The sequence below is a fragment of the Cinclus cinclus genome, chromosome 22, assembly GCF_963662255.1.
Source record: "Cinclus cinclus chromosome 22, bCinCin1.1, whole genome shotgun sequence".
Taxonomy (NCBI): domain Eukaryota; kingdom Metazoa; phylum Chordata; class Aves; order Passeriformes; family Cinclidae; genus Cinclus; species Cinclus cinclus.
In genome coordinates, this window is record NC_085067.1 from 3,980,742 (window position 1) to 4,001,789 (window position 21,048).

At 44.4% G+C, this 21,048-nt stretch overlaps 1 protein-coding gene across 1 annotated transcript in view; it reads left to right on the forward strand.

Moving 5' to 3' along the window:
- The window catches only part of SSH2 (slingshot protein phosphatase 2), a 90,874-nt gene that overhangs the window by 12,248 nt on the left and 57,578 nt on the right, over positions 1-21,048 (forward strand). The window contains exon 2 of the mRNA XM_062507252.1: positions 16,073-16,116. Within this exon, the coding sequence (XP_062363236.1) occupies positions 16,073-16,116 (44 nt within the window). The remainder of the gene's footprint in view (positions 1-16,072; positions 16,117-21,048) is intronic.

Consider the following 21,048-nt stretch of genomic DNA (forward strand, 5'->3'; position numbering starts at 1 on the left):
GCAACGAGAAGCCCTACTTAGAGAGCAAGAGGAGAAGCTGGGTTTGAAGAACAAGCAGTAGTAAACAAGATAGGAAGGCTCTGTTCCTGCAAGAGTAAATGATCCCTTAGAGCCAAGGAGGCTGTTTGATGTGTGAACTCTGTGCAAAGTTCCATGGAGAGTGCTCCAATGTCCCAGGCGATGCTGCTTCTTCCTCCTTCTTGTTTACAAGAGGCTGGCATGATTTCAGAATAAACTTCTGAAACATCCTTGGTGGGAGAAGAATTGGGATGACAAAATACTTCTTTGCATCTAGAAAGTTATTGCTCCAGCAGTAACTGTTGAAGCTGGCTGAGTGGCTGCTGCCTGGTTTTGGTTAATGTCAGGAATTGTGCTGGTGGGAAGCGAGTCCTGGGGTGGGACTGTGCAGTCCCCGTTGTGCCTCAGCACAGTGCTCAGCATACTTCAGATGCTGCCTCTGCAAAACGATGGAATAAACTTCTGCTTTTCCCAGTAAAATACCTGTGGTACACACACGATGGAATTGTTTTTGTCCATCTTTATTTAACAATAACAAAGTTGTGCAGAAAACATGCAGGGCATGGAATTGGAGAGCTGAGCCTCATCTCTCCTCTCTGCTGAAGGGTGGGAGGAGGTGGGGAAGCATGGAAAAGAGGAAAACAGCTTTGCCTGTGCCTGTTTTGATACTGAAGAGCTCTTCCCAGTGATCTGAGAAGGGGGTGGGGAGAGAACCAGATGCTCTTAGGAAGTTCATACCATTGTTAATAATGTAATTCACAGATGGTGGTGAAGGCCTTGAAGAGGCTTTCATGCAGTACTTACGCTCTGTAACAGATCATCACATAAGGGCTCACAAATAGAGATGACTTAATCCCAAGGATGAGTCTACAGTGATCTGTTTGATGGTAGGCCTGCAGATCACTACAACCTTTTTAAACAGTTAAGAGCCTTCAGGATCCCTGGATGCTGAGCACTAGAATTGGACCAATCCCTAATTAAATTGTCAGGATTAAATGCTCTTATAGCTTTGAGACTTTTCCAATGAAAATGGCTCTTGAAATTAAAAAACAAGTTCCTTTGTCCTGGTACAGAAATCAATACAGGTAAAGCATGAACATCAGTTTGTACAATGACATCTTGTTAAGAGGCAGTTCTGCTTTTATTTCCATTTGTCTGCTTGCAGCTGGAAGCAGAGCTTGTGTGTGTTCTGAGTAGCTGTCAATACTTTGTGACAGCTAAGGATGATTGTGCCTTGCATGTCCTCTTGTTGAAAAAGAAGTCGCTCATACCTTTAAGCTTTATGGCAAGTGAACAGGCTGCTGGTTTTCAGAGATGTAGACTCAGAAAAGATTTAGCTCAAGTGCTCGCAATAAAATTCAATATTTTTATGTTTGTGAGAGGCATATTGACAAGATCTTCACTGGCTGCTGGTCAGCTTTTGCTGTAAGCTGTGTAACTACAAGTATATATCAGGGACTTTTAAGCAATATTGGCTTGCATGTATAGCACTAGAAATCAAAAGTTTCAAATGAGAACTGATTTTGGCTTTGTGTTTGTTGCTGTCTTTTCAAGTGCAGCTTCTTCTTTACTAAGAGACATTCCCATTGTGGGTTTTATTATTATTATTAACTTCAAATTTAGTTTAGTAAATTGACTTCTTGTGATGTTTGTCGTGTGATGGTTTATGAGCTCTGAAGAATGTGCTCCTGTGACTTCAGCCATGTATTTGCCTGTACTAATGCAGGCTCTATCATGTGTTCTTGTTGGTGCTGCATTTTGAGCTAAATAGTAGAGGGGTTTGGGAGAAAAAAAAAATGGGGAACTAATTCAGGGCTAAGCTCTCAGAAATTCTCAGACTGATTAATTTGTGACCTTGTTCCCTAGTTAAATGCAACCCAGGATTTTGTGCCTCTTCCATAGTTTCACAGAAGTGTTTTCTGCATTAGAAGCTGAGTTTCTCTTACTGTCCTTGTAAAAAATCAGGAAAACCCAGCGCTTTGGTGAAAGAAATATCTTGACATCCTAGGGGTTGAGATTTTTTTTAATCCTTGATGGGTAGGTGTGCTTTAACTGAAAAAGTTAGAAACTGTCTTTCTGATCCCTGTTTTTTGCCTATATCAACTGTGGTATCTGTAAAGCAATATCTTTATTACTACAGTAAAATGAACAAAGTTGAAATGACTGCATCTGTGCCAAGAATTTTTTGGTTTCTCCACAATGGGCAAAATTTTGAAGCGCTAGAAGTGCTGTCAGTGAGTCTCCAGCTCCTTGTCCCACTGCCTGCCTGTGATGTCTGTGCCCAGTGGAAGCAGAGCCCTCCCAGGACTGAGGACTCCCAAGGTCAGAATTCATACTAGGCTGGTTTTAATCAGCACCTCCCAGCATTGGGTATCCTTCTGTTTGTTTTCCTGACACCATGTAAAGCTGTTTTTCATTTAAATAAACACATACATACACACACATATGTACATGTGTTGCTACTGCTGTTCAGTCCTCTGCATTTCCCCCTCTGCATTTCCATAAATATTGTTTCAGCAGAGCTGTCCTTTATACAGTTCCCATACTGTGAGGGGTTTTTTTTTGTTGTTTTTTCTAATGTCTGTGTGGGCTAAGCATTTCTTTAGATTTGAATCCAGCATTGAAGTAACATTGGTTTAATACAATGTTTTTATATCACCTTTTTTCCTTCAAGTTAGATTTTATTTTCAGCTCTTTCTTATTTTTGCTGCATAATTTGAGACTTTGTGCTTGCTCTTCACATTGTTAAACAAAAAACCAAACAACCCACATACAAAACTCTGTTTTCCTTAGCTCATACAGTATTTCCATTTGGCTCAGAAGATGTGGATCTGTGAGCTGAAGGAATCCTCATTTGGCTGGGCATCCAAGCTTTCTTCAACCGTATTAGAAGGATCTACAGCTTAAGTTCATGAGAGGGCTGACCTGCTCTGGTTTTAATGGGATTTATTATACCTGTACCTGTTGGATTCTGTGGTTTTGATCTTCAAAATGATCTGAATAAACCTGTTAGTAAAGCAAAACTGTTGACAGAAAACTGACTCTACTAAGTCTGCCCTGTGTTAAAATTATTGATTTTTGGAATTAAAATAATACCCTTTGTGGCATTGGCATGGAGCTTCTGTGTGGTGTTTGCCAAAATGTTTGTATCCATGCTTCCCTTCCTTATTCCTCCAGTCCCCCTTTCAGAAAACCACACTGATCAAACACTGATATCACAGTCCAGGCTTGGAGAGGGTGGAAGGAACAAATCTGGATGTAGGAGTTGATGGATGATTGTGTGTGGATATTATGGATACAGCTGCATTCCTAACACGCGCAGGAGAGATTGGGAGGGGTTGGTCTTGGCCAAATGTAAACGTCTATTTTCCCTAAAACTGCCTTTGTTTTTCATGAAAGCTGAACAGCATTTAGTGATTTGAGTTTTGTTAGCTTAAAAAACCTGAGAGTTCTCGATTTGTTCCAAAATTAGTTCCTGTGAACTTTCAGCTTGTCAAATATCTGTGGTCCTCCAGGGCCTGGAAGGGGATCCAGAGGCACTGGAGGGGTACAGATGTGCACTGGTTATGGTTGAGTGAAGGCAGCACTGGGGAGCAACACGAGCAGGGAAAGTGGTGTCTGGAATGAGAGTATCTGGGTCAGCCTCCTACAGAGCTGCAGGACACGTGAGATGCTGCTCTAGTCTGGTTTAACTTCTTCAGTTTGGTGATTTCCATGGAGGTTTAACACAGCTCTAGAAGATGCAGGTTGACAGGCCTGCAGCAGAGGTGACCAGTGAACACAGAGATTTGGCAAGCCTGATGACTGGGTGATCTCTGGAGCCATGAGGAAGAATGTGGCCTGTCACTAACAGATCTCATCAACTTTCTGTGCTGGTGCTGGGACTTTGGTCATGCAGCGCTCAAGTCTGAGACAAATGCATTGCTGGGTGTAACTCCTTTCCTTTTTTTATATTTGTACCTATTAATGGAAGCAGAGAGCATAATGTAATCTTAAAATAGCTCCTCTGTGAATGCAGAAACATTCCACTTCTGACTAATTGGCCATTCAGAATGAGCATTTAAATATGCACCAGAGACTGAGCGGCGGCTTTCCACATCCGCGTGAATGGAGTTGGAAACGTGCTGCCCTGCAGAGCTGTGCAGGCTCCTTGCTTTGTGCTCGTACCCCACACTCCTCACTCAGTGTGCCTGCTTTACCCTGAGAGGCAGAATGCACGTCCTGCTTGCTGTCTCTTTGGTTAGGCAGCAATCTGAGGGGGCTGTTCATTTTCTCTACTCTAGAGACTGAGGATCTTGGAAGCACTGGGCTGATAAACAGTCCTTAAAACCAGATTTCTCTTTCCCTTGGTTGTGAATGACCAGGAACACAAAGAGCTTATGCTCCGAGTCCTGGCTCCAGTGCATGGCTTGGAGAGCTTGGCAGGCACCAGGGAGCCCTTGTGCAGTGTTTTGACTCTAGCAGGCAGTGCCTGCTGCCCCAGAACGTCTGGCCCAGCTTCACAGTGAGAGTAAGACACACAGATACACGTGGGGGCTGCGGGGACAGGATCCGTGTGGTCACTTGTGTTACTGACCTAAAACCTGTCCCAGCTTAAGGACTTCTCTTGTACCCGCTCACAGCCTGCCCAGAGGATGGTGCCACGTTACTCAGGGCTCTCTCCCAAGGGACAAGTGCCACTGGAATTGGGTAGGGTCTCACCTGTCAGGAAAAGGCACACTTTCACTCACCCATTTGTCCTGTCTTTCTCTGCACTATAGGAGTCAAATTCCTCTGTGCCTTCACCGGGTGTGTTTTGTTTTCCTGCTGAGCAAATACACATCGTTGCTGGGTCAGCCTGTTGATGTTGTGTGCATGGTGAGACTGTCCTCGTGGTCTGCATGTGCTGGACTGTGTGTGTCACTGGCCTCTCCTGGCAGGCTGAGGGTGAGGGCTGGCTCCCCATCGTAGTGCTGCTTTCACTCTCCTGGCCACGGGCTCAGTGCCAAGGGAGCTGCCTGGGCCAGACCAGCCAGGCAGAGTCTTCAGAGGTGATTTTCTTTTGCTGATCCGTGTTGCTTTTCCAAATCCCACGTGGCCTATACGGCTGTAATTGTAGCTCATTTAGAGCTGACCTCAAAGGCAAGTTCTCCTTTCTTCCCCAAAAGGGGAGGTTTTCACATAAGGGCTTACTCTGGTTTAAGGCTGCTTTATCTTAGTATAACATAAACCTGTTTCTAGTTATCTTAAGGCAGAAAGCAACTGGGGGATTTGGATTGGACTGGATGATTGATTCCTGCTGATTTAAGCAATCCATAAGGAGTGCCTTTTGCCCTTACCTAGCTAATCTTGATTTCCTTTTCTGGCATAGGCAGCAACAAGAACTTTATGCGGTCTCTTCCAGTGGGACAGAGTTCTGGGAAGTGCCATACTCTGAGCATTGGCTTCTGCAGCTCTGCTCTTCAGGTGGTTATTTATGCAAGGCACTAGCCAAAGGGAAAGGAGAGTTTTAACTGGATTAGCCTCAAGAAGAGAGTGTGGAGATTTAGGGATTAAGGAGCCAAAAGCAGCCAGCAATCAGTGACTTAAAATCTGCGGTAAGAGCCAGTCTCTACAGATGGGGAATACAGTCCTTCCTTACCTGCTCAGCATTGAGATTGGCAGTGTTTTTGCCTTTGAGATCTTGGAGAAGTTGATCTTAAGGATGCAGGGTTTGTGTAGGGTGTTTTCTCTGAAGATTTTTGTATTGATGGGAAATTGTTCATAATTGGCAACTCTTTAAGAAAAAGACTAGTGAAGTACTGAGTCCTCAGATGAGATCTCAAACCTGGCACAGGGAAGGTATGTTGGTGGCTTGCTCCAGTATAACATCTGGTTTCAATAAACTTGTAACTCTTGTGGCTTCATGCACTCCCCTTTTACACCTTCTACTCTTGCCTTAAAGTGTTTCTGTCGTCCCATTTTTTTTTTTTCCCCACTGATTCTGTTACGTATCCCCTGCAGGGAAAATCCTGCTAGATTACCGGATTGATAGAAAGATTTGGAGGCACGGGGGAGATCAACAAAAACCTGTTACTAAGGAGACACGAGTTTTAGCATTGAGTCTCTAATGGCCAGTCTGCAGAAGGGGAAGCAGATGGCACAAAGGAGACTGGGATTATACAGACAAGTACCACAGGGCTGCAAATCTGATACATCCATTGAACTTCCTGGGGTCAGGCAAAGACTAATGTGGTTCCTTTGCCTTTTGGCACTGTGTTCGTGTCCTTCTGTTAAAGGCTGTTCTGGTCAGTGGGCTTCTGCCTCAAACATTCCTGCCCCAGGGAGCAGCCAGGTTTGGCACAGAATGAGGGCAAGCAGCTGTATGGAAGTGTGTCCCTCTGACAGGTCAAGCTGTACCCACTGGCAGTGGTTCTCCCTTCCTGAGAGGGGCAAATAAAGCAAACATAACCCAGCAGGTTTTGCAGCTTTTCTCCTGTTACTGATGTACTCGTGTAGAAAAGTGACTTCTGTCCTGGGAGAACGGGAGGATGGATGGCCACAGCCACTCCCAGCTTTTGACACAGCCTGGCCTTTATTGCAATATAATGTTTTGCAGAGGTTTAAATTTCAAGAGTGATGCTCCCAGCTGTGTGCTGCTTGCTGGGCTCCTGCTTCTCTGGCTCCTGTCTGCTCTGGAGAGACGTGACATGGCACTGCTGATCTGGACAGAGCAGTGGGTAAATAAGCAAAGGCAGAATTCATCCTGGCTGAGAAGAAGCTGTGCTGGAGTAACTTTTGCAAGAGGCTAATTAACATCTGGTTTTGTATTTAACTTTCAGGCTGGCTCTAGAGAGTATTGCAGTAAACAGGACACTGATTCGTTAATAGTGGGAGAGTGCTAAATGACTACAGTGCTAGAATTAATAGCTTGACAGCATATCCTCTTCTTTCCTCCCACAGCAATTTGGACTGATACCCAAATAAACAATAACAAATAGATTTTTGGAGGAGCTGGCTGGGAGAAATAACAAAAGTCAAGGGGCACTCGTTATGCAACATTGTTCTGTTAGTATTTGACTCATCCAGAAAACCCTGTTCTACTCCCCTGGTTCATTTTCCTTTTTCTTTTTTTTCCTTCAGCCTCCATTGAGGAGGTGTTATATTTGCTGCCTTGCTTTTGGTCCCTCAGAAACTCCCTATACCCTTGGATCTCCAGTTGCTGTAGGCATGGAGTGCTGGAAGAGTGTAGGCAGAACCCCACTGTAGAGAAACAGCATGTGAGACCCTACAAACCAGCTTGTGTCAGGCAAGAAAATTGCTCTGGCTTTAATTCCAATTACATGAGACTAAAACCTGTGTGTATTTTGTGAAGAAGTGAGTGAATCTGAGTAGTTTATAACCATTGTGTCCCAGTTCTAGCAGCAGTAGCTCCCTGCCAGGAGTGGGGCAGCTGAAGGCTGTTGTGCACCCTGGGGATGGCGGATGTGAACAGGGAGTACTCTCTGTACCTTGTGATTCTCTCTGCTGTGTCTTGCCAGAGAATATCTTCAGGCGTTCTCTCCCTCTGCTCTCCACAGACTGTGTTTTGTCCTGCATGCACAGAAAGCTGTCCCAGCAATTCCTTTTGAAGTTTTGCCTGAAGCACTTGGGGGTTTTTCCCTACCCAAACGGAGGCTAGAGGTGAAGGGACTTTGCTGACAATTCCTGTTCTGATCTAGAGTTTAAATTCCTGCTGTTAAATCTCTACCAGCCACTTCTGTTCTAGATATGTCACTGCAATAGAGCAGAGCCTCCCCGGCTGTGCTCCTGCTTGAATCCAGGGTTATGCAATAGCAGCCTGCAAGTGCCAACGCAGATGCTGCTGCATCCAGACGCTCTGTACAATGTAGTTGCTTGGATACCCCCCCCCTTTTTTTTGTTATTTTTCTCACAAATGCTAGGTAATAATTTGCAACTCATACCGTTGAACACAGATTCAGATTAAGCAATGTAAAACATTTGAAATATTAATGATTTCCTCTCTCCTTTTGAAGGTTGAGCATTGTGGAATTTGCAAAGACTGAGTGTTGCTCTGTTCTCTTTTCAGAGTCTTTAGTTCATCTTCATAAGTGTTAAATAACTTCCTCCTTTGAAAATATCTTTCATCCAGAAAATAATCTCTTAATTATTGATGCAATATGCCAAGATCCCTGAGTGGCCTGGCTGCTGGTACTTTTATTTTGGGTAGGTCACGAAGATTTCTGTGCTGCTCCTAATTCTCTTGTGTTGTGTGTTTCTTACGTCAAGAGGAGATTTGACAGGGACTTGCAGGGATTGGATCTCAGAGGAGCTGAGTGGGTGAGAGTCTCCTGTAGCATTCTGGCAGGGAGAAGGATGCCTTTGTGTTATACAGGCAGCCCCTGGGCTCTAGAAGCTGCTGTGGGGTGAAGGTGCAGCTGAAACACATCTCAGGGATGGCTGCATGTGCTTCGGTCTGTGGAATTTGAGGCAAGCTGTCAAAATTAATAAACTGTGCCTGGTTATGCTGCTGCTGACCAGGAATGAGACTTTTTACAAGAGGGCTGTGCTGGCACAGCTTTATTTTATGGACACAGCTATGATATAAGTAGGAGTGGTATCCAAATAGCTCTATTCTTGTTCCATTATGGGAATAACATATTTCGTGTACGTTGCAGGTGGATCAGCATTGTTTTAGTGACCCTACTGTACATTCTGGAAAAATCAAAGCTCTGGAGTTACAACTCGATCAGAGCCCTAGAATAACTCCCTGATTTTTAATTGAGATAACTCATGCAGGGATACAAATGAGCATGCACCAAGGTAAACTAGATGCTAACAGGAAGATGGCTGATTGCAAGACAAAGACCCTTCCTTTTGCCATGTGCCTCCCTTCCTTCCACCCTCCTCCTCCCAAAATAGCCTTTCAGTATGAGTGAACACCAAATATTTTCCTCTCTTAAAAGAACTTTAAAATGTTTGTTCATGTCAATGGGAAAGTAATTTAACTGAGAAGCTGGTGTTGTGCATCTGCTGTCTCTGATCTATGTCCTTATTCCTTGTAATGCTTTCCTATTGCTCATGGATGGTAAAAGAGTATGAGCTGCAGTTCCGGGTCTCCAGCTTCCCTGCATATGGCTCATTAGCCAGTTTGCTTTTCAGACTCCTTCAATCTTGTTTAATTCTAGCTGCCACTTTTTTAATGGAGCAGCTGAGAGTCTCTCTCTCCCTCTATCTCTCTCTCTCTCTCTCTCCAACTGGAAACAGCCCAGCTCCTGAGGTGAACGTGTCAGCCCAGGGCTTCTCTGGAAGCTCTGGAGGGCATTGGGAAGTTGAGTAAGGTCTGTGTTTCAACAGCCAGTGACTGGAGAGGGTCTGAGGTGTGAATGTCCATCCTGCATAATTGCAGAGGGACAATTCGATGCATGTAAATGTGTCAACCTGCATGAGTGGGTAATGAATGGCTACTTGCTGTGGTAACCTGTGGAGCTGGGATTTCATTTTAATCACAGACTGTTGGCTGTGTGGAAGCCCTGCCCTGAGATTCACCAGTGTGCACATGCATATCTTTGACTTGGTCTTAGTCAAACTATATCCTTGACATCAGCAACAGTTTCCAGTATGAAAACTGGAGTTCCAGTGCCTGTGTTTATACAGCCAGTGAGTCTTCTCACACTTGGCCCATCATCATAAGCATTTGTTACTGTTCTAGGGAAACAAATGCTTCTAGATTCTCAGATTTCCAGTGGACAATGTCATTAGCTTTGCCTAAAAGGAGATGAAGCAGGTACCTTTAGGGCTCTGGTAGGCATTAAATCCTGCAAAGCATAATAATTACATTAAATACCTGTCCTTTCTGTCATACTTGTAGGGTGCTGAAAGGCCTTCTGAAAGTCAGGGGGAAGGTCTATTCAGGGAGACAATAGTTCTGCTGGGGGTTTTTCCTTGGTGTCTCTAAGTGGCTAGAGAGGATGTGGTACTACACTGAGAGAGAGAAGTTATATTAATACACATTTGATGTAGGGATGTTTAAAGTGAATATGTATGTGCAGTGTATGGGGTTTTTTTTCTTCCCCTTAGGTGGGTCTCTGATTAAGTCAAAAGCTGTTGTACTCCCCATGAGGCAGGATGATTTCACTGCAGAAATTCAGTTGACAGTAATCTGCTTTTTAATCTGTTCTTGTGGTATAATGTAGCAGGCTTTGTCACACTGTATTTCTCATCCTAACTCTGGTTGTACCAGTTGAAGGCTTGTAATTTTTGTCTTGAAGTGTCTGAGTTTGAGTCCTGCAGTTTTAGTGAGTGTTAATCTAAACAAGGTTTGCATAAATCTCTCCGCTCCAGCGGGAAGATGAAAGCTTTGATAAGGAACTTGTTTTTTTTCTCTCTCCCGAGCAGGAGCACAATATCTTTGACCTAAATATACCAATTACTGACATAGCAAAGTCATAAAGAAAACAATCCAGAAGGAATGCCAACCTCTGAATGAACGCTTGGCTGCAGAAAGCTACTGCTTATTGGAACCTCAAATCCAGAAGAAATGTGAGGAGGAAAACAGCATTCATTAGAAACATTTCCTGCAAATAGTGAGGAGCAGTGGCTGGAGAAATGCTTGTTTATCCCTTATCCCTATGGCTCGGGAGAGGTAAAAGCTCTATGCAAAACACAGTGCAGTTCTCCCCTTTCTTGTTTGTGGCCTGGTTTGCTCAGCTTTTTGAAGAACTTTTATGTCAAACTTAAAGGTTCCCTGGTAGCAGCTTCTACTTTAAAGTGTGTTTGATGGCAGATACAAGTATTTCAAAAAGTAGCAGTGAGCTTCCTCTCTAGAGCATGCTAGGTGACTTTATTAATTAGTTTCATAATTTTTATTCATGGTTAAGGTTAACCACCTCCAGAGACCGAGGGAGTCTGAAGTGAACTGGTTTTCAGTTCAGCTGTGAGACCTATCCTCTGTTAGTGAGTACTTGCACATTGCTACCACACTGATGGTTTCCAAAATACACTGAGTTAATTGGTTCACACCAACTGCTTCAGATTTCTGGTTCTCTGTGTTGAAGCTGTGGAACTTGGAGAGACTGGATGCCCATTCTTTTGGTGGCCAAGTGACCCTTTTTAGTACCAAACTGCTATAGACATGGTCAGACTAGAAGTGGTACCTGGTCTGGTTCTGCATCTCCCCTCAACCTCCAGTTAACCTGTGTGTAGTCTTGGGCTTCTTGCAAGAACAAAGAGAACCTTTTATCAACCCAGGTTTTGGAGTCAGCCCTTGCTTCATTTTCCCAGGCATTGTTGTTGCTGGCACTTCAGCCATACTGCAGATGCAGCATGTGTGGGCTTTTTGCTCACACAGTTTATTTAAGAGATTGATACTACTCAGACTATTGCAGGAAAGTCCCTCTGCTACAGAAATGTGTAATAGATATTTGGCAGTGTGACTCAAACATTTGTCTTGCTTTGTTCCAGCAGATGATTTGAGATTTTTGATAGAGAACTAGCTTTGTGCAGGGTCTGCTGTTGAACAGGAATCTTTCAAATATTTAATCTTGGAAGGCATTGAACTTCAGTTCCGTGTGATGTCCATGCATGATCCTCATCCCTTGGACTTCATAAGCCTCTACTGAGTTGCTTCTTTGGGCATCTGATGCCAGTTCTGTGCAGATGTTGGGTACTCCAGGGCATCTCCACTGTCACCGCATGCCTGTGTCAGGAGTTGAGTTGAGCCCTGAGGAATCTGATCGTCAGGTGGATGCTCTTATCTCTGTGTGCCTTGTGTTGCATTAGAGGAAAGGCTGTGGCTGCAACAGTGGCACCCTCTGCAAGACTTGACCAGACTGGGTTATCCATGCATTGGGAAATAGCTGTGGGAGGGTGGCTTTTGTACTGACTTGCTTAATATTTGCTGGCACATGAGGTGAGCTCCCATATGGAGAAGTGTGCAATGCTCTGTGTGGCTATAGCCCAAACAAAGGGACACTGAGATACTGGTGGATTCTGTGAAAGGAGCATTTGCATGGTTTAACAACTGGATCAGTGCCTGGTTGCACAGTCTCTGATTTGACTGAAGCAGCTGCCTTCTTCCCAGCAAAGGTCATGTTCAGCTCAGAGGCACTTAGTGTGAGTCTGAACAACTGGATGGGATGTAGCCAGAGAAAGAGTAGGCAGGGAGCTGGGACACTGCTAATTTAGCTTGGTAGTTCCTCCTTTGAGACAGTCCAAAGCTGTCCACATGGTGGACGTTTGACCATGTAAAGTGAAAAGTCCCTCTAATGGCGTGGATACATCTGAGTGTTGCTGTGGGTTTGGGGAGGATCTATATTAACTAATTTTCTGCAATGTCTGAAGTATTCACCTCACACTTACAAGCAAGATGTTAACTTAAGGGGTGAAAACGCTCTAAATTGTTGGTGCTCTTTTGATGTTTGCTGGCTGTGACCACTCCTGATAAAACCACTTCCCAGATATGTTGGCATAAAATCATACATAGCCAGCAGTTATTAAATGGGAATCCTTTTAAGGTTTGAAAGATGTATTTTTAGGGTGTAGTCTGTGTGAAATGTTCCTTGGTTAATAGAAATGTAGTGATTATTAGGCGCATGACTTAAGCTAATAATCATATCTTACAGTACAAGAACTTGCTGTGATGTTCCTGATGTTAAATCCAGGCAGACAGCTCCAGTCCCCATACGTAAGAGTGAAGATTGAATCTTGTTTATCATTACATCAGTCTGCAAAAAGGAGATTTATAAGAGCAGAATTGTTTGCGTGACATGGAGTGACTCCCATTGTATAGAACAGAACAGTACTCCAAAATTTCTCTCCTCTCCCTTGCCCTTTTGATGACAGATAGTTGGCAGTGGATCAAAGCACAAACAGGATTAATGTTTTGCATATTCTGTCCTACATGGCCTGAAAGGAGCAGAGATGGAATTTTTCATCTTTCACTTTAAACTGCATTTAATATCGTGGCCTAGTTTAGAGCTGTGCGACTCATTCCTTCCATTTCCCCTGAGGCCTCTGTTTCTGGTCAAGGAAAGCAGGGCATGACTCCCTCTGGAGCTCATCAGTGCTGCTCAGCTTCCTCAGTGCAGGCTGATGGAGGAGGCTGGTTTGAGGCTGCAGCAATCCAGCACCAGGAATCTCCAAGGAGCGCTTGTGGAAGCTGCCATCTCCTGGGTCTGTCGCTGTGGTCACACCATGGGTGCTGCAGGGCACAGGGAACCGGAGCTGGGGCAGCATCCAAAGTTCTTGCCTGTGCAAAGGCAGCTGTGAAAGCTGGAGTGGTGTCACAAGTCACATCTCCAAAAGGCTGCATGCACTACCCAAGGATGCTGTCCCAGTGTGTTCCTTCTCAAAGATGTCCTCGGAAAGGAATGTTTGAGCCGCGTCTTTGGCTGATGAATTGTTTTACTGGCAGCAGTTCTTCTTCGCCTGTGGAAATAAGCTGGAAATGGCGAGAAAGCGTGGAGGTGCTGGCTTTATGGGTCGTGTGAGTGCTGGAGCCGTGTCCCCTGGGAGCACGTTCCTCCCTGGAGCGGGTACCCGAGCGGGCACATCGTTGTCCTGCCCTCCCCTCTAGCGGGAAGCAGCGTCACTGCAGCAGCCCGGGCTCCAGACGGGCACCTGGGGGGATGTTCTGTGGCTCCAGGGTTTTACAGTGACCGCAGCACAGCGGGAATGGCAGCAGCCATTGGGGCGGGATGTGTGAAGTACGGGAGCACTGGCTGTGTCTTCTTGCACGCCCTCTGTCCATGGATGCATTTGCAGGGTGAAGTTCGGTCGGGTTCAGAAACCTGACCTCTCTGTAAATCCAGGACAAAACATGAGGTCCAGGGAAGGAGTAGGCTGCAGGCTGGTCCGAGTTGCTGATGAGAAGACGAGGAGGCTGCTGAAGGTTAGTTTTGTTCCAGACAGCATTCCAGGTACTGGCAATGGGTCTCTTGCTCAAATCACACTTGTCTACCGTTCTGTTTTCATAGTTATATTCTGAGTGAATGTGCTCCTCACACAAACCTGCTACATTTATGTCTGGTATCAAGAGCTTCAGCAGAAACAGATGGTGATTAATTGAGCCATGTCTGGCCTCCTCCACACTGAGCTCCTGAGGGCTGAATTTTGAGGGGAGCTAAGATAATGATCTACATATTTCAGGATCTTCTTCTGTCGTTTGTGGGACTTTTGGCTATGGCACACCAGGCTTGCCAATTGCTGCGACAAGGATTTTTCTTGGCAGGTAGAAACGGCCTTTCATTATAATACTAAAAATGTGTGCATAGCTTGAGTTCCTGAGCAGCACAAACGAGACTTCAAGGGCTCTTTCAGTTGTTTTGCCTTCCTGTGGAGTTTGAAGAACTTGTTCTGTAGCTAAATACATACTTTTTATTCAAAAACCCCATCATGTCTTTAGCAATTCTACATGTAACGAAGTATGTTTGCTCCCTTTTGACCTCTTTCTCTTGCTCCCCCAAGTCAACTTGTAAACCCATAGGGAACTCAATTGGAGCTTATGTTCTGGAAGGATTGCCTGCACTTTCCAGTGCTGGGCTGAGAAGTGAAAGTACACTGTCCTGGGAAATGCTGGTAATAAGGATTACAAATCTACAAGGACTTGGCTCCCTGCTCTTAAAAAGCTGCTGTTGCTCCCAGGGCTGCTCTTCATCTGCACTCTCTGAATGATGCAGCAGCTCCTTTGCTTTGACTGTGGAGTTCATTGGTGTTTTCATCTTGAAGGGGTTGGGAATGCTACTTCCCTTATTGGGTTGCTGAGCCAATTCTCAGGTATGATGACTAGAAGGTATTCCTGTCAGCTTTTGTTTGGTGTAGATTGTCTGCAGGTTTTAGCTTGAATTTGTGGTTGCAGGTGGCTCCAAGTGAAGGACTTGGTGGTGCAGTGGTGCTCTAGTCCTGTTCTTAGAAATAGAAGACCAGTAGCAAGCAGTATTTTCTAGTTATTCTCATATATCACAGATTCAGATCATTGAAATAATGAGAAAGAATATCCAACAGCAGCATCTGCATTTTTACTCTGATTAAAAAGTGAACTAAACTGGACCTTTGCATCCAGTCAGCACAAAGAGTGTAGTTCAGAAGCGCTGTACAGTCTCCCCTGGGGTTGTTCATGGGAGAACATCACAGGAGCCTGTTGCAGAGGAGTCTGGGCCAGGGGCAGTGCTGGAAAGGAGAGCACTGTCACTGTGTCACTGCAAATCCAGCTTCACCCTTGTGTGAAACACTCTCAGTGACACAGGTCTTTTGCAACCACCTTGCCAGCTGTGGCTTGAAAAACTCACCAGTCCAAAGGAGACCTGCAGGAGGGAAGCCTGGAGCAACCAAGAACAAAATTATCTTTTTCCTTCCTCTGTCTGAACCCTGCCCTGACAAAACCCTTGGTATGTTTTAAAATGTTTTTTCCCTGTGGACCTGCACAAACATAGTAAGTTCTCACTAATGCAATAGATCCTGCACCATATCTCCAGTGCCTGGGAGGGTGTATGTAAATGTACTGTGAAGCAGAATTAATTGCTGAGATCTCTCTGCTGAGGTATTGCTTTGAGCTGTAGTAGGTAGGCCTAGTAAAATTCCACAGCACATTAGAAATTATGCATATTAATATCTCATCTAAAGCAGCATAGTATTTCAAATTTCTCCTTTCTGGTCATATCTGTGCTCACTCAGTCGCATTTGTCTGGTTTATTACATGCTGAATTTGTGGATTTTTACACTTGATTGCTGACACTGGACTATGAATTAATATGATCTCCATAAAGGTAATAAAAACTCATGAGATTTTAGCCCAGAAGTGAACTATGTGTTTGGCTCTTGGCCTGCCATGTCTGGCCGGGGTCACTGGAAGTCCATGCAAAAGCATGCAGAATCTTGCAGGGGCAAAAAATTCCTGTAACGCTGAGTTTTTAAAAGGCTTTTGAGAGAACATGAAGTGACAGCTGAGCAGAAAGTGAGTTCCTCTCTAGTGACAGCTGCATGCAGGAGCAAGGAGAGTTCCCCTTGTCTTACACAATCAAACCAGTGAAATGCAAACCTTTGCTTTTTGCATGTATGAGAAGATATTAATGTTTTTCTCCTTTCTTTATCAATGCAGGAGGCAGACAGTGGGGAAGAAGAATGCCGGTCCCAGCCCAGAAGGTAAGATTGTCACTTGAGGCTCACAAGGGTCCTCGAGGATGCCTTGCTCTGTGCAGTGTTCCACAGGGCTTCTGCTGTTCCTCTGGCATGTCCTGCAAACACACTTCACTTTCTGCCTGTTGTTGATGTTGCTCAACTGTCTTAAATGAGCCTTACTGAAAAAATGGCTTATAGTAAAGGGTTTGCTGCAGCAGGAAATGGGAAAAGTCAGATTGCATACTGAAAAAGAAATATGGGGACCAGTTGGAAAATATGTCAGTGAATATATTCTCCAAACTGCTGTTTCTGTAGCTCCCTCCAGTGTCCTGTGTTGTTTCTGAGGATTTAGTCCACCATCAGGGTATTCTGAGAGACATAACCAGACTAATAAACTCTTGTTCTCTGCTTAAAAAGTCCCTGTTGCCACGAAGAGTGATTCTGATCTATACAGGCACCTGCTGATTAAACAGGACATTCAGTGGATTTGTGGATATTTGCTGCTGATGCAGGTAGTCAAATTTATGCTCCAAAATTAGGAGAACTGAAAATTAGCAGGGATTTTTTTTTTTTTAACTGGGACTGTTTTTCAGGGAGGTGTTCACCTCTTGTAAATGCTGATTTCAGTTGCTTCAGAAAGAACTTTTTTTTAGTGAATGTTATTTGCTAAAAAAAAAACCATTGAAACTCAGCTGATTGAATGGTGACAAGTAATGGTGATTTTTATAATGTAGGTGTAGTCTGCATGGGAAGACTTCTTGGGGTCTTGTAAGCTTTGTCTCCTTTCCTCTAAGCCATCAAAAGAATTATTTCAGCTGAACCTAATAAAAGTAAAAACTGTATATATCAGGTGACTTCTCCAATGGCAGGAACACTTTCCTGGCTTAAAATGTTGCAGTCAGATTTTGTGAAAGGCTTCAGATTCCCTCCAGAGGGAGTAAAGGGGAAGTGAAGGTGAAATGGTTCTCCCTTTATGAGCTCTCTGACTGTTACAGTTCTTTGCTTAATGGTGTTTGTGTGAGTAGGTAGCAACAGAAGCCATAATATCTAGTATTTAAAATGCTTGAACAAGAGCTGGGCTTTCTGTGTTGGGGCCAACTTGGATAAATCTGCAAAAGAAAAAGCTGTCCTGGTTGAACATTCCCATGATTTCGCTGTAGTTCTGTGATTCTGTGTCTCAGGGAAGGTGACAGCCCTATTTACTTCAGTCTTCTAGCCCGAAATGATGATTTAAGAATTGTTATTTCTTTATTTTACAGCTTTCATGAGTGAGAGGAAAGCTGGAAAGCACAATTCCCGAAGGCTCAAACTGAACTCGGCTAAACTCTGATTTTTCATTTCACTCTTGGCCTTCCAGCAGTCACAAGATCAGCTCATGACTTGATCTCAGTATACATAATGTATTGGAAGGGATGGGAGGTATTTAATTGTTGTGGGCACTTAGCAACCATTGTAGGTTAGGTCTGAAATGAGCATTTTTTAAATATATTTGAAATAACTTCCTGGGGTAGGAAATGACAACCTGCTGTTGATGTGGTGATCTGAGCTCCGTGACTCCTGTTACTGGGGTCACAGAGCTAACTAAAACCAATCTCCTTCTGGGGGAAGACAAGGGGGTGGATGTTAAATGTGTTTGATTACAGTAGGATAAAAATAGTAGAGTCAAATGTGGTACTGAACCTGGAGTCCTGCTGTGGAGGAGCAGCAGATGTCCATCAACAGTTTCTGAGTATATCTAATCCCCAGTTTTCATGAGAACATAGCAAGTAGCAGCTATTAAAAATCCAGACAGTAAAAAGGCTGCAGATTGAGTTTGGCTTAAAAGGAAAGGTGTATGTCCAGCTGCAGTGCCACTCAGGTAGTGCTTTGCAGTAGCCTGACATTCCTCACTGCCTGCCTGGGCACGGCCCAGTTTTGAGGCTTCATTCAGGTGATGTGGCTGCAGCTCCAGTCATTGGTCAGTGTTTGGGTTTTTTTTAAAATTTTTGCTGTTAGTAAAATTCTTCTGGTGAGGAGACCTTTTGTCTCCTGCGGTCATGGAAAATGTGCTCACATGCTACTACCTCAGCATGTCAGGCATCAGGCATGTCCAAACTCATCCTGTTAACTGGACACTGAAGCCAGGAGTACTGCTGTGGTAGGACTAAATGTGCGCTTGCATAAATAAAATAACTTCTCAAAGGTTGTTAAATAGGATCTTAGTGCACAAAGGTGTTAATGCTTGCAAGGGAGGTAGTGAAGAGCTAAGCATAAGCACATGAACTTGTTTGGTGTCAGAAGATTTTTGCAGTGGTCAGTGCTGACAGTCATTGGGTAGAGCCTTCATTTCCATTCCCGTGTCCCCAGGTCTCTGCACAGCCTGGGGATTGCTGTCTCATAATGTCTCAGAATGTTACACTCAGATCCAGCTCAACAGCACTGCTAATCCTGTGGTTAGCAAAATCTAGATAGCTTCTTGTGTTAGGTTTCTGCTGTTTATCTTTCCTCCCTGATGAGGTATGGGATATATATTGAGGTGAGGGGGAACATGCAGGAAAGCCTGGCAGCAGGACAGCAGAAGGGACAGTGTTTATTGAGCAGGGATTGTGAAGAGCAGCAGACTAAAATGTCCTCCAAAGAGGCAGAGAAATAAGTTACAAACAGAAGCTTAAACTTGTAGGTGATTAGATCAAGATCACCATAGTTAAACAAAATGATCTGTCCGTTTGCTGACCTGTAGTTTTTAAGATCTATCGCCAGAGGCCTGTGATTGCCTGGACTGGGTCTCACAGAGAAGGGAGAACTGTGTGAAAATGTTGTTTAAACACAAACCTGCTCTACAGAGCATTCAGATGACCTGACAAGTCTGCACTCGACAGCACCATCCTGGACTAAGGAGCTTTCTGCTTTGGGAATTAGCAGAATCTGCTTAAAACTTTTGTCCTAAAGAGGGAAAGAGCTATCAGGGTGCAAAAGGAGAGTTCCTGTGTACTCTGCAGTCATCCTTGGAAGGTGCTTGAAATGGCATTTCCTGTCGAACTCTTTTGTGTTGATGCAAAGAGGAATAGTTTGTTTTCCTACTGAGGAAAGTACATGGGTATAGTGAACACAGATCTGATTTCTGTACATGTTTCTATCCATTGTTAAAAACTCCAGCAAGTTAATGCTGCCAATACCTGAAGCTGAACAAATAGGTCAAACCAGCTTGGCTTCTGCAATATTTTTTCTCAGACCCAAGCCCTGCTCTGGGGGAAGCCTTGGGGGTGGGTGTCTGTGTCTAGCTGTAGCAGTGACCATTCATGCAGTTTATGGGTGAGATCCCCAAAGCCCTGACCAGATCCAGGTTCTTGCTCTGGAATCCCTGATCGAGCCAGTCCCTCTCTCCCTTGGCTAATGGAACCAAGGCAGTGCTGCATAAGCAGATGTCCTGAACAATCTATTTATTACATTTATTACCTTCATAGCAATGTTCTGACATTTTTATTAGGCTGTCTGGAGGCTGTGGAGCTAAACTGGCCTGCACATCTCTCCTGTCCCCAGACATGCTGCTGCCACACTGAATGCACTCTTAATGGAGCATCTGTGTTAACGAGCTCTTTGCAGCATCCTGAGGTTGTTAAAATTTGTGTAAAACACACAGGTATTGAGCTGTGAGTTGTGTTTACACCCGCTGAGGTATTGACATTCAGGTTTTGTGTGCTCAGTGCCAAGGTTGCAAGGATTCAGCATCTTTGTTTTGCTGACCAACGACATCTCTGGGGCTGGGGCAGCAGCGGTGCTGCAGCTGCACTGGATTTCCTGTCAGGATCTGCCGCTTGCTTTTTGAGTTTTATGTTTTAAGTGGTGCCTCTATTTCCACACCATCATGATTTTACCACTTCTCTCTGCCTTGAAATCGCTCTGGTTGCTGAAATGCAGCATTTGAGGCTGTTCAGTATCTGCTGCATATAAGATTGGGTGAGCTGTATTGCCTAGCGAGGCTGACAGGGACTTCAGAGGGATTCTCTGAACTTTTATGGCCTGGCAGTGGGTCAGACTAAAGTCCATTTGCTCAGGTGAAGCCGAGGAGCCTGTTGTTGCTTTCAGGTGCCACAGAAAGTGATTACATCCTTCTTGAAATCTGGGGCTTGTTACCTGAAAATGTTCTCAGAAAGTCCTTGTTCTCCCCTCTGCAAGTGGAGGCAAGAGTGTGGTTGTAAATTATAATTTAAAAAGAAAAGAACCCCACACCTTTTGCAGCACAAGTATGGTTACCTTCTGGTTTGTTATTTTTTAGTCAAAATCGTTCCTTCCAGGAGTGAACTGGGAAGGAAAGCAAATCAGATTATTGCCATGATAACAGCTAGATGTGCCAAGTTGCCTCAAGCTCTCAAGCTGTGAGTGAATACCTTTGTTTTAGGAGCAGAAGACCAAAGTCTGATGAAGGAGCTGATGGTTTATAGCAGTATAGAAGTTGTTTTTCAGAGAGTAAATGGAATAGGTGCCTGTGCTTTCTTCTACAGGGCAGCAGTTCAATAAACTGTAAGCCAACCTGTTTGACTTTTAGACTGAGACCCGTTGTAAAATGTGTTAGTCCCTGGGAGAAATGGGGGGGTGATGGTGTGATACTGAATTGACTGCACCTCCAAAGGCTCCACACAGAGATGTGTGGATCTGCAGCATCCTGTGACTGCTGTGACTTTTGGAGATGTGTGTCATCACCATTTGGTGTTCCTGTGGCAGGCTTCTGCCACTCCTGGTTTTCCTTAAAACCTATCTGGTGTTACACGAGACACTTCCAAAAGCTGTGTGCTGAGAGTTCTGGCAGCTAAACCTTCCTTGTGCTGCCTTTGCTTGCTGCTGCAGCTGCCAAACATTTACTCTGTTGGTACTTGAACAGTAGCTGGGTCTTCAGTGGGTGTGCAAGACAGTTTGTTAACTCCAGATCTTGAGTAAGAAGGGTCTGTGTGTGTGCTGTACAGGAAAATATGTGTTTAT